Source organism: Brachypodium distachyon, chromosome 3 (assembly GCF_000005505.3).
Source record: "Brachypodium distachyon strain Bd21 chromosome 3, Brachypodium_distachyon_v3.0, whole genome shotgun sequence".
Lineage (NCBI taxonomy): Eukaryota > Viridiplantae > Streptophyta > Magnoliopsida > Poales > Poaceae > Brachypodium > Brachypodium distachyon.
This window is the reverse complement of record NC_016133.3, coordinates 54,057,815-54,080,286: the sequence shown is the minus strand read 5'-3', so window position 1 is coordinate 54,080,286 and position 22,472 is coordinate 54,057,815. Positions and strand designations below refer to the sequence as shown.

Sequence of the window (22,472 nt, the reverse complement as noted above, 5' to 3'; positions counted from 1 at the left end):
TGGGGCGTGCTAGGCGTCGGTCGGGCGATAAAACACACCGATCCTCCGCCTAGCTAGCGTACGATGCACACACGGTCCACCGCTAGATCTTCTATCCATCCCGTCCTTCGTTCCTAACTGAACCCGATTCCATGAGTCCCCAACGCACCGTCTCGTCTCCCTCAAAAATTCCTTCCTCGCAGCATCGTCGGAGCAGCAACACCGGCGCCTTTGCGTTCTAGGCGTGTTGTCGTCGCAGCCCTGGCCGCAGGTCGCGGCAGCGCCAACCCTAGGTCGCAGCACCGCCGACAGCAGCCACGAGAAAACACGACCGCCTAGCCTCCTCTTAGCACTGGCGCCTCCTCGAAGCACCATCTCCAACACTGCCCGCCTCCTTGCAGCATCGCTTGCAGCACCGACGGTGGTCGTTCGCAGCAACGGTGGCGGTCACTCGTAGCACCGGCGGCCGTTGCCCGAATGCCTCCTTCCCGCATCGCTCGCCGCACCAGCGTTGGGATCTCACAACACCGGCGGCCGTTGCCCGAATGCCTCCTTGCAGCATCGCTCGCGGCACCGGCAGTGGTTGCTCGCAGCACCGGCGGCCATTGCTCGAATGCCTCCTTGCAGCATAGCGGGTAGCACCGGCGGCCGTCGCCTGCAGCACCGCCGGCACAACACCGCCGGCCATCGCTCGAATGCCTCCTTGCAGCATAGTTGGCAGCACCAGCGGCCGTCGCTTGCAGCAACAGTGGTCGTCGCCCGCAGCATCGGCAGTAGCCTTTCCTTGCTCTTGAAGCTCGCAGCTTGATGCCATGGTGGTTGGGCCGGCCGAGGAAAAGAGCAGGCATGCGTGGAAAGAGATAAGGTTGAACGGGTGGAAGAGAGTAAGGATAGGTAAGAAGAAAAGTGAGGGCCCACGCCACCACCGGAAAGAAGTCGCCAAAAACGGCAGGTGTCATACACAGGAGGCAGCCGATCGAATCGTTGGATCGGTCGGGCGATATTGATCATTTCCCTAAAAAACTCGTTCATGTGTGATTCTCAAAAAATAAAAAAGAGTCATTCATGTGTTCTCCTTATAAAAAAGAGTCCCGATTCTTTCTAAAAAAAAAAGAGTCCTGATTCTCACCGTTCAAAGAAAAGAGGAAGAGTCCTCATTCAAACTCAAAGTTGGCGTGAATTTGTCTATAAAAAGAAAAAAAATCCGTTGTGTCTCATTTTATTTCTTACTTGAAGTTGACATTGACCAGCTGTAGGTAGCAGCGGAATCTAAAGTTCAAAACACGTATATCACGTAACGTTATACTCCTATCTAGCAAGACTTCTTTTAAAAACTTCTACGGAGTACCTAGCAAGACTTAACCAGATAACTTGTGCACGGCACATGCTTTTCATCGAAACTACCCGACCTTTAAAAGACCCCAGGTTCCGCAACAGTGCAGATTTTTTATACAATGAAAAGACACAAGCAAACAAATGCCGGATTATTTTCTCGAAAAAATGCCGGATTATCACGAGTCACGCCTAACAGGTAGGAGTACGTACGTACAAATTACTACAGAAATTATACAGAACGTTCAATGTAAGTCATGTATGTTCTGCAAACACTAGAATCGAATCCATCAGGAAATATAAGCACACACGCTCTCCGGCCGGAATTACATGTCACGGATTTAGCAAAAAGGAATACAGTATTACAATTTCAGATATACCGTACGTATAGAAGCCCGGCCAGACTGATACGCGGTGGGTGATCGAAGTGATACTATCTCTATCTCTATCTCTATCTCTACTACTTATAAAAGCATCAATATATTCATTCCAACGTCCATCCCACTAAACGTACACGGACTACCAATAACCCCACAATCAGACTCACTAAACATGGATTATTTCTTTCATGGGTGCGTTTAACGAATAATTAACGTCCTATCCCTCTCTGCGTCCGAACTCCCGATCGGCCGACCCCACGTACCTCTTCGTCAATCGATCTATTCCTTTTCCCTCCCGGTGTTTCCTTTTTCCCCGCCTCCGCAGACCGATCGCCGCCCGCATGCCCTGACGTCGCCCGTCCGCCTGCCGCCGCCGCCTTCACGCCGCCCCGCCGCCCACGTCTCCTCCCGCCCCACGCCGCCGCCCGCCCCGACGTCTCCTCCCGCCTTGCGCCTCGAGGTCTGCTGCCGTTGCCCTCACTCCGCCTCGCCGCCTCGCGCCGCCGCCGACGTCTCCTCCCGCACCGCGCCTCGCGGGCCGCCGCTGCCGCCCAGTCCTACTTTCATCGGCCGGCCGAATTTTTGCGGAGAATCAGGTGATTGACACGGCAACTACTCTTTCTCTGTTTTTGCCCTTTTCGCAAATTCTGGTTCAGATTCAATAGCTGAGTTTCAGACGTTGAAAAGTTAGCACATCGTGTGTTTGTTGAAATGCTTCTCAAGGGTGGATAATTAGATTTCTGAACCATGTGTATAGCATGTTTTGCGTTCTTGAGTCGAGACATGTTGGATGCCTATAACTAACTTTTTCTGAATGAGACCATGCGTGTATTAATTTTAACAGTTAAGTTTCCATGTGCCTGTGACATGACAGAGACCTATTAACATGTCATCTCGCAAATGCACTGGGCCTCCCTTCCCATTCCAAGATATAAGCAACGGCCAAGACTTGGGTAAGTAACAGCCACTGGCACCTACTAAATGCCTCATATTTTTTTAGTGTAATGAACGCTACTGTTTCTGACCTGCAATATTGGTGCATGTGACTAAGACCAAGCTAGGAATTAAAGAATCAGAGAAGCAGAGAATACTATGCACGTAATAGAGATAATATTCTGGCTAGACGGCGTGAAGCCAATGGAAATAAACAACCTTCAGCTGCAGCTACCAATGGCGCAAACACTGTGCCACATACACCCCTATCCATTTCACAAGGTACTGTTCATATTTGCATTCTTATATTTATTTCGTATATGATATAATCTGTCCAACGATTTAATCTGACAATCATTCATACTGTTCAAGCTCATCATGTCGTGTCGGCGGCCACTACCGATGGAGAACGTACCCCATTTCAGGACATCACCAACTCCCAAGGCTCAGGTAAATGTGGGCAACAACCGCTGATTTGACTACGGATTTGCTCATATGCTAAATTTAACACATTTATGTAGGTCCGAATGACATAAAGAGGCAACGGGAACAAAATTCACTAAATATGAGTGGTATAGTAAAGAGACTGCGTCAATCGTACGGTCAGACAAATAATACTGCGGACAATATGAATGGACAAATAAACCAGATTACATTATGGGCAATTTTGCATGTCGAGCTGGAAGATTTCAGTATTCCTCCGTCTAACAAAGGATGTCTCAACTTTGACTAAATTTGAATGCATCTATACACTAAGTCATGTATAGATACATTCAAATTTTGAGAAAAAACTTGAGACATCTTTTGTTGGACGGAGGGAGTATCTTATTTTATTTACGGTGATTTTCTCTAAGTACCTAGCATTTTCAAGTATAATTTTAAGCATGGTGGCGCAGTGGTAGTCCTTCAGAAGGATCATGTGCATTCTCACCCGTCGATGGATGGCACAGAGTTAGAGATGGTACTTTAGAGTTTGGGTTGAGAAATTTGATATATTTCATGTTTCGTGTGCCTACATGAGCAATGGTCTCCACAATTCCTATTTTTGGGTTCACATAAAATATTTTTTCAAGCATGAATGACTGAATTATATGTCCCGTGTAATATGTAGGGCTAAGAAGATGGCGTGAAGTGTATTTGTGGCACTGAAGCGCCGTAGCGAAAAGGGATTGACACGTTATAGGACAAGGTATATCGGCTCCTCTCGTGAAGTTATTTTTCCATTCATGTATTTTAAATATGTCTTCATTTTCAAGTGGATGAATGCATGCCTTCATTCTGATGTGGAGCACATATTAATTCAATTTCAGTTCCTAACATTCACGGGGATGACAAAAAACACACTTTCTGAAGAAACTGTCCGTGATCTTTGGAGTAGGGAGAAGCCGGCCGATAGGGATCCAATATTTAGTGTTTTCTCAGTTTACTAATTTACAAGTCTAAAACACTTGTTTTGGTGTCTTTTTCATTAGGTAAAAAAATACAGTGAAAGGTGTAGATAATCGATTGAGAGCAGGAGCTGCATTTTCTAAATATACCCTATTATTGCTTGATCAGTTCAGTCTTGAGGTAGCTGCAAGTTGTAAATATGGAATCTTGTGGACTATAAATAGGATTTCAATAGATCATAAAGGACTGCAGTTTCCGTAAATGTTCCATGCAAGTGAGAATTCGCATGACACACAAACCATATTATAGACAAGAAATGCAGACATGAATTCAGTTCTCAATTTGGCCAAACAACAATATTCGGATCAAATTTCACTTGGTCATAACTTTTTAATTTTTCAGTCAATTTGACGCGGAATCTGAGGGCATTTTTTAGTCCGGTTGGTGCAAATAATCTCACATCAGTTCTCTATTTCCCTTGCAGCATTCTTGCTTCTTCTTCTTTTTTGCCAGGATTGATGTTTCTTGTTAATGATTTAGCTTCTGTTAATTAGCAGCAAGTGGCAACTGAGGTGATATCTCACTCTTCTCCCTGCAATAAAATCTGAGACTGGAGTTGGTTAAAAAAAATCATGTATCCTTAATTGGTTCAGATTTGATGATTTTGAATATTTTCTATGTTCGAATGAGATTGATTCTACTTCAGTGTGTTAGGGTGCATGTTTACTTATCGTCATGGTTTAGATTTGATGATTTTATGAAGAAAAAAAAATGCGGGCATTTTTTGAGGCTCAATTTTAGCATTTTGGTTTTAAAATAAGATAGACAAAAAAAACTGTAGAAAGACAAGTCATCATATAAAAAAGGTAATTTAAAAAAGTTGCCATGTATTGTGGAGACGTGCGTTGCACGTGCAAGCTCACTAGTTTCTTCAAGGTGGTTATCCGCTGTAACGTTTGGTGAATCTGCTATAGAGTTTGGTGAAACACCATGTCTGCGCCACCATCCCCGGTTGCCTCTGCGGATCAATCTCCGCCTGAGTTCGGTGGTATTGCCAACCCACTTTTATATGTATGCATGTATGCATGTATGCATGTATGTATGTAAAGTTTCGTACTTATAAAAATGCTATGACGTGTGATTTCAGGAAGACCTTGACCACATAGCAAATGCACAAGAAGAAGTCATCACGACTGATTCTAAAAATATGCAAGAAAAGGTAAATATTTTTCCAATACTTCTACCCTGCCAACATGGTAATGATATATATATCTCTGTAACTTCATATGTAAGGTTTCGTACTTATAAAAGTGGTATGACGTGCGGTTTCAGGAAGACCTCGACCATAGAGCAAATGAACAAGACGAAGTCATTACGGATGATTCTGAAAATATACAAGAAAAGGTAAATATTATTCCAAAACTTGTATTCTCTTTAAAAAAATAATTATTATAATCCTACAATCTCTTATGTGGGATTCAATTACACACCCAGGAAGAATCAAGTGCAATAACGATCGAGGAACTAGAATATTTCAAGCTGAAGAATGTGAGTTTTCTTTTTATTAGATAAATTCTAATTCTAATTATATCCTGCATGAAGTTTAACTATTATTTATCTTATTATTCGCAGAAACTAGCAGACAACCAAACATCTCAAGAACTACCGGAATGTTCAGAGGAAGAAACTATGGAGGACATCCTGACAATGCCCATGCAGATGGAGGAACCTATGCGACGGCATAACAAACCCAAGAAGTCAAAAGACCATGTGGTGACTCCAGAAGGCATGTCATTAACCATTTTTGTGTCATTAATTTTGCTACATTATTTATTTCTTCATTATTAACTTGATATCTTCTATCGTTTCAGATTATAGATGCGCCATCGATGATTTCTCTATGATTGAACGTATCCAATCGGAGCCAAGCGTCAAAAAAAATTAGTGTCCCTCGGTGACACATCACTGACCAAGGAGAATTTAATACGTCTTCTAAACCCCAAGGAATATGCTGGCGACGAAGTAAGTATATATATTCATGAAAATTCTGATTTGAATTTGAATATATTGTCTCATACTAATAACCACTGAGTATACATGAAACCGTAGGTCATAAATGCATACATCTATTGCATAAGTGGCGAAGAAGCTCTACAGGTCAAGTCAGGTGGAAGTGTGTTCTTCGAGACTTCATTGGTCTCTAAGCTGATACAAGATTGTGCAAATAAGCCCAAAGATGAAATACCATAATGGATTGTAGAGAGGGTGAAAAAGTATCTAGAACATGACATGGTTAGTCCGAGTTTCCTACATATTATAATCAATCTTAACGAGGGTGTGTGTGTTTGTGTATAAAAACAACGATAAACTTTCTCCGTAGGTATTCGTTCCAATCAACATGACTCATTTTCATTGGTAACTAACGGTTATACACACCGGGAAACGATGTGTTCAAGTATTGGACTCTCTAGGTGTGGGAATTCACCGCGGTGACCTCGCTTCTTATGTGAGTAATCAATTCTACTGCCCCATCTTTTGATAAGATTTTGTGTTATTGCTTTTTTTCTTCTAATGCTACTACTTTGTCATCTATTAATATAACAGCAGGTAGCAATGGATTTTATTTTTCTTCTGATGTTAATACTTCGTCATTTGTTAATATATAACAGCTGGTAGCAGTGGAACAATTATTCAAAATTGCATCACAGCAAAAATAATTAAATTCCGACAATTGGAAGGACCTAAACGTTACATCGTGGTCAGGTGAAGAATGTGTTAAGAGTACTATGCAGACAGATGGGTACACGTCCTAATTCGACGCACTCAACATTTGGGTGGAGATTTTTTTATGCATGGTTTATTAATTGACGTAGATGGAACATTATATCCCACACGATCTCTCTAATGATAGTTTAATAACTTATCAATATTTGTTTATATCGTATTGCCACCTCATTCTAATGATACTTTAGTACCTTATGAATATATTTGTAAAATGTCTTATCAAAATCCTACAATTACGTAGGTCGTCTTGTGGTTTGTGGATGTTAAACTTCATGGAGTACTGGACGGGAGATATTTTGTCCGACATTCCTAATCAGGTACATTTCGTTCAGTACATGTCATATATTATTATGTTTTGAAAACTAACTGTGATTACTGCTTGCTAGGATAATATAACACAATTTAGGACAAAATTAGCTGTCATTTTAGTTGACTCGGAATTGAACGATGATAATGTAAGAAACCAAGATGACTTCGAACTTGATGAAAGGAATACCGATCCAGATGCTGTGTCATCTTGGAAAGTCCTGCTAAGAGAGCCAAAACATCAGACCCCTCATCACAATTTGACCTCCTATCGGACTTATTCCCTGAATCACCTATTATCAATCCAACAAACGATGACCTCATAGAATTACTTTGCTTGCAACTGGAGATAATTGATCCCCGTTTATTCGAGTAAGCCGCCTTTTCTAGCAAGTTCATTTTTTTGTGTTCAAATAAACTATTATTTGTTCCATCGTGCTTGACAAAATTTGCTCTTCTACAGGATCGAATGGGTCAGGATCTCTAAGCCTTATCCAATTAGTTTAACTCTAAGACAAATAAGGAACATATTGTTCACGGATTATGTGGACCCAGATTGCTTCAATGTGGCTGTGCGTGTACTAGCGAGCCACCCATCAAACTTATGTAGAGATCAGCTGGTTCACTTAATGGATCTGAAGTTTTGCGTAAGTTACTTTAATCACATATTCCATCATATTGCTAAGACTTTTTTTATTTATCATTTTAGACGATGTCCAAATTTGCACGAGACGCGGGTTGTCGTGAAATGTTAGACATTGAACAGCTAGCACAATTGTTTCGTAGCTGGCCTAGCTGCATCGACGAGTACCGTATCTCAGATTGTGACACGGTAATACTTCATTCCTTCTTTCTTATATAAGTTGGGGTTATTTTTTCATAATATGACTAATGTATTTGTAAACTTATTGTTACAGATTTATTTGCCTTATGAAATTTATGGGCTATATATGTTGTTCGTCTTCAACCTTCAAAAAAAATTGTCTATATTTTGAATCCGCTTCCAATACAATCTTGGGGGGGGGGGGGGGGGCATTTATTTAAAACTATGGAAATAGGTAAAAATTTAAACCTTGCCCTCGAAGTTGCAAACCCTGGATGGAACGATGATATATGTAAATGGGAATGCAAAGTTTCTGATGTTATTCCAAGGAACTATCACGGGTACGAAGTTTCTCACTCCCACACAATCTTATCTCATTTGTTTCAACGCACAATGTAACGTTACATATGTTTGCAGTGGTCTGTCTGGATATTTGGTTTTCAATTTCATGCACTCATATCACAATGAAAGGCTACATTATTCAATACCGACGGTGAGTGTTTTTAACATGCTCATTTGTATCAGATTATCACATGAATTTTTTTATGACCATGTTTTATGACGTATGTGTAGGGTGACTTCTTGCTCAAACGACGATTTTTGGCACATATTTTAAAGCATGAACTCAATGAAGTTGTAAACAATATCTCTCCCGAGGAACGAGACGTTCCTGACCGCATAGAAAAATGGACATTCACCGATTTAATAGAATAGTGGATAATATTGTGGAATACTTGTATTTTAATTATTGCTTCCAATTTCTGTCGAGTTGTAATATTTTGGTACCTAAAATGTAATATATTTATGCGCTCGTGGATTTTATAGTTACATTGCTACATAATCACAACTATTATAATAATGGTTCAATGAGAAAAACAATAATAATAAATAACTTATACAATAGAAAAATTAAATTTAAAAAACACGTATTGTGGAGACGTGCGTTGCACGTGCAAGCTCACTAGTCTAGTAGTAGTGGTAGCAAAAACCTATCAGTAAGTACGGCATCTACGCGTCACGCTAACAGACGATGCCCGCAAGACATGGAGGATGCTGTTGTTCCGTTGTTGTACCCACTGATGGATTTTTTTTCGTCCGACACTAATGTTTTGTTCCGTTGTACCTAAGACTAGTCATAATGGGAGTAACAAATGTGGTAACTAAAGTGCTAACTAAGTAATTTGATGATGTGTCATATTATTAATGAGGAAAAAGAGGGTTGGATAAATAAATATTGTTACCATCACATCACACTTCCCGATCACAACCCTAAGAGACACCATATGGACTTTCTGGACCGCGTTTGGGGGCTCATGTCTTGACAGACTCTGCAAGGGTGTTCACACCTTAGAGAGAACTCTTCATCGCTCAAAAAAAAAGGGAACTCTTCTCACTTTTTCTCACTTTCATTTCATTTGTACGATGTATTTTTGTTTTTCTAAACGTAGGGAATGCATAACCGAGAGTCCGAGACCAGATGTCAAAGCAACGATGACCGCCGCGCAGATGTACACATGAGCAGACTCTCTACTCGTCATGTAGGCGTTCTAGAATCTAGAGAAGTTAATGTTAACGAACAACAACCACTCACGGTTTGGAAAAAAATACCCATGGGGATGGCACGAGCAAATCAGACGTAGTACAAGAATGAGACAATTTGCCAGAGGAAAAAAAAGGAAGAGGAGATTTGTCGCCATGGTACAAAGTCAAGGAAGAAGGAACAAGGACGTGACGATTACGTCGCCATGGTACGAAGTCACGTACCAGCACGCACCAGTACACACGCCAGGCTTTGTGCTATCCGCCCGCCCGCGCGTCCGGCGACCCAACCGTGACATCAATTCGAACCTGGGAGAGGAGGCAGTTGTGATTGCCGCGAGGCCCGCAATGATGCTTGCTTTGCCGGCCGCGGCCTGCCAGGCTGGCAAAGCAAAGCTGCAGCGCCACCCCACGCCACCGGGGCTCGCACGTGCCCCCATGCCCCCCATGCCGTCTGCGTCGCGCTCTCCGCCTGTCGTCTTCCGCCGTTCCACGGTAGCGCAGCTCCATCCCAAGTTCCCAACGCCAACGTTCGCTCGCGCTCACATGACAGATGGGTCCGGAATGGAAGCTGGGCGCTCCTCGGCATTGAACGTGTCGGCGGTTCGTTGGAACGGTATGGCAGCTAGGCGGCTGCTAGCCAAAAGCCTTGCCGGTACCAACCGTGCACTTGACGGCGCCACCGATACCGGTACAAAACCAGTGACCACCACCACATTTCTCCCTCCAGCCAACCCCTTTCCATGTGTCACACAGGCTGCCGCGAAATTTCTGCGTGCCAAAAGAAGTGAGGGAATCGTTTGGGTGCGCTTGTTTTAACTTTGCCAAGTGCGGCACCATTGGGCTTCCACCTTTCCTGGTGTGGTTCGCTTATCATGGTATCGGAAAAAGGAAAAGGCTTCCATTCCGGTGTCTAGAAGTGGATAGTACGATGAGCTTGGTAGAAAACCAGAACGAAAGTGAGACGTTGACACGTTGTGATATGGACACATGGTTCTCGAGGCTATATATTTTGGATCTACTTTACTTGTTTGTCCACACGAATGTATTTTATAATCGGGCGTTGGAAAATTTGAGAGATTGGAGATAAATCCTTCTATGTGTAAATGTGAGTTCCAACATTTTAAATCCTAGTGAATGGCGTTATTCACGGACAAGTCCACACCCGTACTAAAGCTCAGTTTGACATCACTGAACCGTGCTAATGTCGTGAAAAAAAATACACACAAAAAGCAGAAAAAAAAAGATGGTTAGTCAAACGAGAAAATATCCAAAAAAAAGATTGGAAAAGTCGGATTATCATAATCCACCTCAATGCCATACTCAACCTAAGAAGTCGTTCATTTTTCTCATTGAATTGGAGTAGTTTAGGCTCAAACTCGCGTTTAATGGTAGAGTTAGTTGCATTACTAGGTGTCGAATGGCAAGCATTTCAATGGTGGTTGGATAGGCCAAGAAGAAACAAAAATGCTTTGCACACACATTTCAATGGTGGTTGGATAGGCCAAGAAGGAACAAAAAATGCTTTGCACACGACGTTTCCAAGCCGATCTGTATCCGATACCGAATCCTGCGTCTAGCCTTCATGCAGCAGCTTGATCAAAGAACGATGGACTAGCATAAGATGAGTGTCGGATGAAAATTTGTCGTACATATAGAAACCTAGAGGAAGGAATCCCTAGGGGCGTGGTTGAGCCGAACAGCCTAGGCCGACATCCAAGGTGGCGACCACAGTGACTTGATGGAGTAAGAGTCTCATTGTGCAGAACATGACATTCTTTTGGTGGTTCTAGATTTTTCATAGTTGGATAAGTCAGATAGAGCCACAGGTGATCGTACGCGAAAATTTGTTCGAGCGTGATTTGTGATCGTCAGCATGAGTTTTCTTTTCATATTTAATGTGTTGTGATCTCAAACTATTTCGAGAGGCACTTTTATTCATTACAAAGACGCACACTCAAAAACACACACATAACACCACACCCCTGTATGCACACCTTTGTGTCCCACAAGCGGCAGTGGTACTTACCAAAACTAGGCAAACTCTTATAATTTGAAACTCATTTGGTTGGTGACAAGATCAAATGTATTTTCTGAGATGTTCTAGTTTTGACTCAAGTTAGTTTTTTAAAATTTTAACCGAGGTTATAAATATTGTATTACTGTCTAGAAAATCAAATAGGTATATTATATATCTTGAAGGTTTTAATAAAACTAATCTATAGTTGGTAGAATTTTTTATGAACTTGGTAAATTTTAAGAAATTTAACCAAAAATGAAGCTGGACACGTCTTATAGTGATTTGGAACGGCCAGTGGCGAAGCTAGAGCACAATGCCATTGGGGTTCACTCTATTGGATCCATTGTAATCTTATAGTAATAAACAAGGTAAATACACTAATCTAATGAAGGTTTGGTGATTTTCATTGGGTTCATCTGAACCCAATGAGTATACAGCAGCTCCACCACTGGGAACGGCGGTATTGGCATCCATCTTTTCAGGGGCAATACAACTTGTTTCATCGGTTTTGTTATTAAGTAATTGCGTGATTTTTAGTTAGAGATCAGTCGATGTGTTTAACAGCCGGATCTTCGTGCACGTGACATAGAAGAGAATAGAGACGACTTGACATAACAACCGAGACGTAATGTCTTTAATTTAAAAATCAGGACACTTGATCATTTACATCCAACGCGGCAGCGGCCGCCCGTTGCAGGCGAGAGCCCAGGGGTGACGATGCCGCGCCTGCCACACGGAAGAATCCGATGTCACCTGACCCTGCCATGGTCGTACGCCAACGCCATCCTTCTTCTCCTGGCCTGTGTTATCCGCTGGTGACTGGCGTGATTCCGTAAGCAAAGCCGTTATCAACAAGTTAGCCCCTCTTTCGAATAAATCTCGCCACAGTCGCACGTTTGGACGATGACGAAAAATAACAGAGTAAAACAATAATAATTAACTTCATCTAAACCCTCAGCAATCGCAGGTCACCGCCTATGAATGGGTGCTGTTTATTCTATCTTTGTGGTCACCGCCTAATGAAATGGGTGCCTTGGCTACGTGGCTGCTGCCTGCTGGACATGGGACTCCCCAGGTGACAGGTCTGAGGCTGTGATCGAACCATCTGAGAAGGAAAAAAAACAGCGTTGAAGTGTCACGGTCTCATCGTTCGTATAGATCATCATCATTATTTTACTTCACACGCGGGATCAAAGTTTCCTTGACATGGCACATGATTCGTCCATTTGTCAGTTCATAATTCAACAATGGATGTACAGTAGTAGCACGTACAGTACTTGTTGACAAATGCAATATAGGCATACAAAACAAGTTTAACGTTGCCTTTGAAATATAAACATGTACAGGTTGACACTCATTGGCTGTATGTTCTTAACTTCTTATAGGTGCAATGAAGATTAGAGGCGCAAATTAAAGAGTCAAATGTGTCGGGCTGTGGGCGGTAGGTGTTGATGAGTGTGCAGGGCTCACAAGGGCCGAAGACAAACTACTATGTACTCTCTCCGTCCCATGTTAAGTGATTCAAATTTATTCAAAAATGAATGTATCTATGTTTAAAAAGTGTCTAAATGCATATAATAGAAAGTCAGTTAATATGGGACGGGGGGAGTATAGGAATTGAAAGGCAAGTCGTCAAGTCGGTGTGATCGACATTTTGAATAAAAAGAACAACAATATTTAGTCCATAGTATACACCATAAGATACAGATGAGTCCATAGTATACACCATAAGATACTGACATATAATATGTCGTGGTCCAGGATTTTTTTCAAACAATGTGTGTAGAATTTTATTTATTGGGTTGAACTGCTCATCGAGATTTTGCAGAATTGTTCCTGATTCGTCCGTGCTCTAGAGCCTTTTCTGCTGAAACAAAACCCATCCGCACCCATTCAGCCATTCTCACCGTTACTTGCAGAGAAAAGCCATCAGCGTTGGTGGTCTAGACTCAGGCTCTAGAAGACGGAAAACAGCGGGAGTACTGCTACAACGACAGCCGAGAACACCGACGCGCTTGGTACAACGGAAAAGAGCACGGGGACCAGTCCAGCTCCACGGTTCCACCTAATTGGCGTCCCCATTAATCAAACTTTATTCCCTGCTATATATACCCGTTAACAATAATAAAGTCCGCGCTCCAACTTTTTCCCCCAAATTCGTCGAGCTCTCGCCGAAACAAAGCAATTTGGAAGCTGCTTAGCTGTGTGATACTGTACCCGCGGAGGCGTAGCGATGGAGCGAGCGGAGGCAGAGGTTGAGGTGGCGGCCGACGGCGGCCACACGCCTCACTCGGCGCCGTCCACGGCGCCGTCGGCGAGGGTGTCGATCTGGGAGTCGGTGCGCGCGTGCGGGGTGTGGGGGAAGGAGGTGGACAAGGCCGAGCTGCAGAGGCAGGTCGTCATGCCGCTGTACGCGCGGCGGGCGGTGGCGGCGGCCGTGGCGGCGAAGGACGAGGCCGCCGGCGTTGCTGCCGCGGCGGCGGCGAAGGGCGAGGAGGTTGAGGGGGACGAAGTGGCGGTGGTGACGCCGATTGTGGTGTTTGTGAACTCGAAGAGCGGCGGGAGGCACGGGCCCGAGCTCAAGGTGCGGTTGCACGAGCTCATCAGCAAGGAGCAGGTGATGTCATCGCGATTCGCTTGCCCGCTCGTGCAACCCTGCTTCCCAATTTTGCGTTTTCCCCCTTAGTATGCATTCGTGTTGGTCGTTACTGTAGTTGTTACTCGCTCTGGTTTGGTGTGGCATGTTGAACTTGCAAGAGATTTAGAGATTCTGTGGAATTCGGCTGCCATTTGGGCTTCAGAGATTTAGTTGGAACTAATACCCCCCCCCCCCCCCCCCTTTTGTCTGGGATTAATGGATTTTTCTTCGTTTGGTACTTTCATGGTACAATGGTACTACGGTAATACCATAAAGCGAAGCACGAGCAGCCATGCGTCCTCATATCTGATGAAGATAGCGTGACGTGGCCGGTATCTCTATTTCCTGTGTTTCCAGAAGATCGTTATGCTTCATATGAGGCATTGTACTAGATTGTTTTTCTCCATATTACCGTTTGATGCTGTAAGGTATAAATTGCTTAGATCGTTATGCGCTTAATTAGTTGATTGATGGGTATTCTGTTTATTTGTTTGATACACGAGGGGTTATGGTGGGTAGGTTGTTGAGACGATGACAGATATCTTACAAATTATGGTTGGGCGATAGATGCATTATAAATGCTTACACCGTAGGTTTCTGTGAAGGTTCCAGCAGACTGTCTCACTTCCCTCCGAAGATATTTGAGGAGGTGAATGAAAGGATATAGGACTGTAGGTGCATAGGTAGGAATGTGGGAGGATCTAAAGTTCTGAGCAGATATTGTGTTGCCTCTTCTTTGGTGACTGTAGTGAGAGTGATAAGACTGTTATTTTTAACCTGACATTTCCCTGTAACAGAACATAGAGACATTTGGTGATACTTGTTTGTTTTCATTTTGATGATTAGTACTCAACAACTGAATTCTATCCGAGTTAGCCGCAGATCAATTTCTTAAACTGGAGGTTGGCATATGAGGATTGGTTGCTGACGTCATTATGTGGTATAAATAAAAGGGTCAAAACTGATAGAAGCTAAGACCATGAAGAACACTGGATATGAAGTAATTCTGTGGAATGTGATAGTCTTGAAGTGCTTGTGAAACTGAACATGCTATCGTGGTCCGCAAGACATGCTAACCTTTTGATACTTGTTTGTAACATCAGTTATGGATTATTTGTGCATCAACAAGTCACAGCATGTTTTTTAAATAATATTAATATATTATTACTCATTTTTTTCTGTTTGTTCTGGAAAACCCTGAATTACATAGTACTTACTGATGGAACCATTTATTTTTCAGGTCTTTGATCTTTCTGTTGTGAAGCCTTCTGATTTTGTCCACTATGGTTTGAGTTGTTTGGAGAGGTTGTCTGACCAAGGTGATAATTGTGCAAAGGACATCCGTGGAAAGTTGAGGATTGTGGTATGTGCTTGATGGGCTTCCGTAAGGATATTGCATCTATAGAAGTCTTTTGAGTTCTCTGCATGACCCATTTGTTATTTTTATTAAAAGCTATTCAAGAAGCGGGTTTTACTATCTTTTTACCTTATTAAAGGTTTCTGCTCTATTATTTAGGTGTACATATTGTTTCCATGCTTGTCGCAGTCTTTCAACTATTTTGCGTAACATCCATGCACTAGTTCTTGCTGACAGGTTGCTGGGGGTGATGGCACTGTTGGCTGGGTACTTGGATGTCTCCAAGATCTTTATAGGTTGAAAAGGGAACCAGTTCCTCCCACAGGAATCATCCCACTTGGTACGGGAAACGACCTTGCTAGATCATTTGGATGGGTAAGGGCCTAAATATGATCCCATTGTTCTATTTAAATTCTCTGTTTTCATTTCAAAATACTAATCAACATAAGCACAGGGTGGCTCTTTTCCCTTTGGTTGGCGTTCAGCTGTAAAACGATCTCTCAGTAAGGCAGGGACTGCTCCCATCGTCCATCTTGACAGGTGAGATCATTGCCCCTTTTCACCTATGAATATGTAATTCAAATCCATTTTGTTGATTGCTGGTGCTTAAATTTGAGTAATACTGTTTTGCCCTCCTGAGCAAAACTTCTGATACAACCTATCTGCTATATATTTTGCTGATAACGGAAAGAAAATCATCAATCCATATAACAACACGTGCATGCCATATTTTCTTATCTATTAATGCATAATATGCATACTTAGTGAATAGGCCGAATCATGTATTGAGATATTAATTGTCATTTTGGAACAACTATTTTGCAGTACCAGTTCCGGCATCTGCTCTAGGTGCTTTTGTAATAATTGCACGTACATTCTTCATCTGTTTTTGCACTAAGAACCTCTACTACTGCTCTTGCAGTTGGCAGGCTGTGATTACAATGCCAGAAGGAGAAATAGAAGAATTGCCACATGCACTTAAAAAAGTGGAACCTACAGATCGGCTGGAGTTCAGCAAGGTTTTGACTACAAATTCAACAGTAATTTATGATCCAAATCGAAAAACAGACTTTTGCCAAACCTATACTGTCACCGGCATACTATCATCTTTCGGACTTTCACTATTCGATATTTTGTTAAGCAAGTTGTTTAAGATGCCTGTTAAGATAGTAAGCTAATTTGCATGTGGCAAGTCCATTTACTTGCCTAGGAAAAGAGTTTTAGCTACTACAGTACTTACCACTAGGTTTGCATAGTAACTGCGTGTGGTGCTACTCTTTGTACAGTGCACTAATCTGTATTTCAGAATGCATGTTACAGTTTGTTTCTTTTTGTCGAATAGTTTGATAGATAGATTGTTCTGGCATTTATTTTCTTCTGTCAATTGCTAACTCTTGCAAACTACGATGGGGCCTCCTATATTGTGGCTTTCTCTGAACATGCAAGTACATATGTCTTTATGAAAGGGCTAATGTAATATAGACATATGGTGCAGGAGAATGGCAGTGAGTTACCTGAAAAAGCTTCTTGCTATAAAGGTGTATTCTACAACTACCTTAGCATCGGTATTTCTTTGATACTTCATCTATCTTCTTGCTTTAGCTAATTCTGTTGTTTCTCGTTAAGTTTACATGATGGCTACAATTCAATAGAGGTAATAAGTTCAAAAAATGACTCCTACCTACTTGAGGGGTGGTGGTGGTGGTGGGGGTGGGGGGGGGGGTGTTATGTTCAGACCAACTGGATAATGCTTGTAATATATATTTTCTCTCCAGTTCATTGGTCAGTAGCCTTGCCTAACATTGATATATAGTATATATCAATATCATTTTGTGGTATATAGTTATTTGGATTTTCCACATAGTTGCATATTCTTCAATAGCTTGATTATTGATGTGAGAAACATAATTTAAAAATATACAGAATGTAATTATGACCATATAAAGTTGTAAGATTACGATTGAAACCACAAGAGATTTAGTATTTGCATTGTTTCTATCAGCCTAGCTAATCTAGATCAATGATTTGGGTAAATTATATGGCTTAACCTTAGAGCCTTTAGTCATTGTTAAGTGTACCATTTATTTTGGATAGGGATGGATGCTCAAGTTGCATATGGCTTCCACCATCTACGAGATGAAAAGCCATATCTTGCTCAAGGACCAGTTGCAAATAAGGTACTGAATGTACTTCTTTATTTTGTAGTGCATACTGTCTTAAAATTATCATATACTCCCTCCGTCCGGAAATAAGTGACGTGGATTTGTATAAGAATCTATACAAATCCAAGTCAGTTATTTAGAGACGGAGGGAGTATATGTTTCGTCATTCCATCATGTGATTTTTTAAAGCCTATGTAATTCTTTTTTTGTGTGGAGAAAAGGCTTTTTAGAGCCAGCTTTATTAGAAAGCCAGCGAGGTTCAGCTGGGGATACCAGCGATACAAGAAAACATCCACCATTACAACCAAACCAGCATGGAAAATAACGTTTTACAAGCTATCATCAAAAGCAAAAGATGCCAGTAACTCAATCCACTCCCACTTGAACTATGTACTCCCTCGGTCCCAAAATAAGTGACGTGGATTTGTATAGATATACAAATCCACGTCACTTATTTTGGGACGGAGGGAGTAACTCTTTTGATGAGTGAGGACTGAGGAAATAAGGAGCATATATCCTTGCATTCAACATCTGCTGGTTAGCAGTATCTTCGTAGCTGTCTCTTCTATCAGTAGCACGTAAGTATGGCTTGCTGAATAGATCATGTGAAGTTGCACATGTATAAAGGAACTCATTGCACACATGTTAGTATCATGTGGATCCTGCTGTATACTTGACAGATAAGCTGGATGTGATAGCAAGTTCTTCTAGAATATGTAGCTTTTGAAAAATATTTTTTTTGGCTTCAAAGCCTTTTCTGTAGCATAGTTATCTATGTCATGCTATTGTGCACCCTATAGGTGGTTTTGCTAACAATATTTGGTTTACCCTACGCAGTTGATTTATGCTGGATATAGCTGCACGCAGGGATGGTTCTGTACACCTTGCACAGCAAGTCCTCAGCTAAGGTAGATAACTTTCTTTCCATGTATTTCTCTCTAAAAGGAAAAGCATTTCATCTTGTACAAGCAACAGCTTGTGCAATTCTCACCGTGCAAAGTCGGTCACAAGATGCGTTGAGAAGAAAAAAAGTAAAATGTTCTCGGACTTCTAAAGTATCAAATAGTTATTCTATTTTGATCCATCTTCTAGACACAATAGTGGCTTAAGGTTCATTATGGGAATTGCCTACAAAACTTCTAAAATAGCATTAGTCCACATACTATAATATTATTCTACTCCCTCTGATCCATAAAAAGTGTCCCCCACTTAGTACAGAATGGGGAACACTTTTTATGGATCTGAGGGAGTAGTTACTATCTGAGGATTTGGATTCAAGTTCGTAATATGGTAAGTGCTATGCAATGCCAACCTCTTCATATTTTGACTGAGAATAAGCTGCAACAGTGCTAAGATGTTCTTTTTTTCTGAGAGAGATTCTAAGATGCTCTTCTTCCTTTGTTTCAGAAAATTGTCTCAATCATCTGTCCAGGCCTGACAGAATGTTTTGTTGATGCAGGGGACTTAGGAACATTTTGCGGCTTTACATTAAAAGGGTGAATTGTTCTGAATGGGAGCAAATTCAAATGCCTTCAAGGCAAGTCATATATATCAGTTACATTAAAAAGGCATTTAAACATCTATGATCCTTATTAGGAATGTTAAAAATCGAGTAGCTGACACTATGTATATGAACTTCTGCCCAATAGCTGTTGCTGTTAGTTTAGGGACTAGCATTCGACACTGGGCAAAACATGACCTATGCTTATCCGTGACACTAAATGCTACTCCCTCCGATCCATAAAAAGTGTCGGGGATTTAGTACAAATTTGTACTAACTTTGTGGATCGGAGGGTGTATAAAATACATTCTAAGAGAACTACGCAGTATAAAATACTGGTAGACTGATCATGATTTTTCATCCAAAAAAAAATTAAATTAGTATTGATTCTTTTTCTGCAAGGAAAATTGGTATTTATTCAGTAGGCACAGAAACCAATCTGTGCGTTTATGTATTGGTTTGTAAGCTCATTGGGATACACACAGCTATTAGTTTTCAAAGACGATGACACTGGTTCAGTAACTATCTACTCCCTCCGTCCCATATTAAGTGACTTCAATTTGCTCAAATATGGATGTATCTATGTCTAAAAAGCGTCTAGATACATGTAATAGAAAGTCACTTAATATGGGACGGAGAGAGTAGATTTCATACAATTTTAAACGAAGAAATGGATTTATATCAGCATATACTAGTTGATTAACCCAGATTTATCCTCACAAAAAACAAATATTTGTATGTCTTGGCAGCCTGCCCTTTTCTTGGGACTTGCCTTTAGAACCTTCGAAGAAATGTATTGACTGCAAAATGTTAGACCATGCCCAAATTATGTAAGGAATAAATAAATATACTCCCTCCGATCCATATTAATTGTCTCAAATTTGCTCAAATATGGATGCATCTATGCCTAAAAAGCGTTTAGATACATGTAATATTTCGACAATTAATACGGATCAGAGGGAGTACTAATTATTGTGCGGATGGTTGCCATGTACATAACTACATATCAGTTGGTGTGTCAAGGGCGTGCCATTTGCAATGTTTTCAACTCTATTTGCAACGTGCATTAGTATACTGTTGTGAAACCTGTCAGCATATCATCGCAAAATAGGATGCTTACATAATTACTTTGATGGTTTTCCTTCAAACTTGCTGTTGCAATCCTTGTCTTATCATAGAACTCAAGCTCACATTTTTTTCATCTATTGATACTGAGGGAGCTTACATCATCACACTTAGGATTTTCCTTCAAACTTGCTGTACCAATCCTCGTGTTATCTCAGAAATCAAGCTCACATTTTTTTTCGTCTGTCGATACTGCAGTGTTAGGTCCCTAGTGGTCTTAAATTTGTACAACTACGGCAGCGGAAGGCATCCATGGGGTAATCTTAAACCGGATTATCTCGAAAAGGTTAGTTGAGCTTGGTCATGCACATTGCATATATCTCTCAGTTTTATTTTTTTCTAGTTTAGTCAGTTCAGTGAAACTGGAAAAGGTAGGTACATAGTGTTTGTTTTGAACATCATATTTGGCTACTTGCAAAATTGAGTTCAAGGTGCCAGTTTCAATGTGTTGGAGAAAACCTTGATGACCACTCCTAGTCCAGGTTATGTGTTTTTTATCTGTGCCAAATAGGATAAATTGATAGCAAGTCAGCAACTAAAGCAGTATTGGAAGTGTGTTTTAGCATTTTTGCTGTATCTTTAGAAGAAGTGGTAGCTTCAAGCTAGAGTTCAGCTCTGGTGGGGTTACATGGGTGGTTTCTGTTACTTCTGCTGAAGTGACATGTCTTGTTTTTCTCATTCCCAGAGAGGTTTTGTTGAAGCCCATTCAGATGATGGCTTGATTGAAATATTTGGTCTGAAAGAAGGCTGGCATGCTTCACTCGTTATGGCTGAGCTTATCAAAGCAAAGCACATTGCTCAGGTACTTGCATCTATTTGTTGCCCTATTTTTCCATTAATATTTTTACCAAAGGATTGATCTACTGGAGTTCCCATCCAGAGATACTGGAGTAAACCAACCCAAACATTTCATGTAACCTATGATAGCTACGAGACACTCTCGAATCTAAAAGTATTAGTAGATACTAGTACTGCTTCCATGCACCACCCATTGAAGGGGAGGTGCACAAATCTTAGAACACGTGAAGGGGTACCTATGTAGTCAAAATGAACCCTTCATTTGTGCACCCACTGGGCAGCGCTATGTTCTCAAGTTGTTTTTCCCTCAAAAAAGTTGTTTTTGCCTCCTTTACTTCAAGTTCTCAACTTATGGCGGACTTTCGGTTTAAAACTTCGCCCTTCTATTAGGCTGCAGCTATCAAGTTTGAAATGAGGGGTGGTGAGTGGGATCGAGCATATGTTCAAATGGATGGAGAGCCATGGAAACAACCACTCATTCAGGACCAGTCAACCATTGTGGAGATAAATAAAGTTCCCTATCATTCCCTGATGATAAACGGGGAGCAATGAGATTTTTCTAAGTTAATCAGGTAAAATTCCAGAAAGTTCATTTTATTATTAACTGACATTAATTTGTGTCGTGCACAGAGTTATCGTTTTCTACTAACTCCGTTAATCATCTGCTTACCATTTCATGCCAGGGTTACATTCTAGATCATTAGACTATGTACAGTTTAGGATCAGCAGGAGCTAGTTTCTTAGAGATGGCTCAGGTGCAGCGTGGATGCATGTTTATTGATGACGGTTGAGTCTTGGCAGGAGCAAAATGCGCCACCATGTACTGCTGTATCGTGCAAGTTATGTTGTATCCTAGTTCCTTCCGAGGGAAAACAAATTTAGCTCGATTTCTATTGTATATTTTTTGTCAGTGTGAAAAACAATGTGGTAAGAACCCTGTGATATAAGCTGTAACTTAATTTTCTGTTTTAATCCAATAATTCTTTTCCTCTTGGACATTACTTGGTGTGACGTGATGACGTCATTTCAAATGCTTTTGCTGCTAGCTATGTACAAGTACAATGGTGTTGTTGGGGTACAAGTCTTCCTCCGAATTTGCTAATGACCAATAGAATACGGATATAAACAAATTTTAGCCAAATTATGTCATTTCAAAATTTAGCCATCCGCGTGGTGCGTGATGGCTGCTGCGCCACCGCCGTGAGCGCCGGGAAGATGCTGGAGACGTAGAGCAAGTCTCGTGCACCATGACCAGCGAGCGAGGGCGCTGGACAGAGTCATTGGGGATGGTGCGGATGAAAACCCTGTTTGGTTAGGCTTAAAGTGTGATTTTTGATTTTTGGGTTATAATGACTTCAAATGTTTTTGCTGCTAGCTTTGGATTTTTGCTTATACTATCACTCGAG

At 41.4% G+C, this 22,472-nt stretch overlaps 1 protein-coding gene and 2 long non-coding RNA genes across 3 annotated transcripts; all 3 read left to right on the top strand.

The window, feature by feature from the left end:
- The first annotated feature begins 6,777 nt into the window (after positions 1–6,777).
- On the top strand, positions 6,778–7,237 carry LOC112271971. Its single transcript, XR_002965567.1, has 3 exons — positions 6,778–6,813; positions 7,039–7,114; positions 7,184–7,237. It is a non-coding gene; the product is annotated as an uncharacterized LOC112271971 (long non-coding RNA).
- A 405-nt stretch (positions 7,238–7,642) lies between these two features.
- Positions 7,643–8,125, top strand: LOC112271970. The gene is made up of 3 exons (XR_002965566.1): positions 7,643–7,750; positions 7,813–7,935; positions 8,021–8,125. It is a non-coding gene; the product is annotated as an uncharacterized LOC112271970 (long non-coding RNA).
- Positions 8,126–13,603: 5,478 nt separating this feature from the next.
- Positions 13,604–22,064, top strand: LOC100822250 (diacylglycerol kinase 3). The gene is made up of 13 exons (XM_014900853.2): positions 13,604–14,102; positions 15,364–15,486; positions 15,718–15,855; positions 15,935–16,020; positions 16,403–16,499; positions 16,976–17,045; positions 17,575–17,657; positions 18,480–18,550; positions 19,102–19,179; positions 20,467–20,554; positions 20,954–21,070; positions 21,457–21,638; positions 21,750–22,064. The coding sequence occupies exons 1-12, from the start codon at positions 13,719–13,721 to the stop codon at positions 21,616–21,618; spliced, it is 1,497 nt and encodes a 498-aa protein (XP_014756339.1). The 5' UTR covers positions 13,604–13,718; the 3' UTR covers positions 21,619–21,638; positions 21,750–22,064.
- Positions 22,065–22,472: the final 408 nt, after the last annotated feature.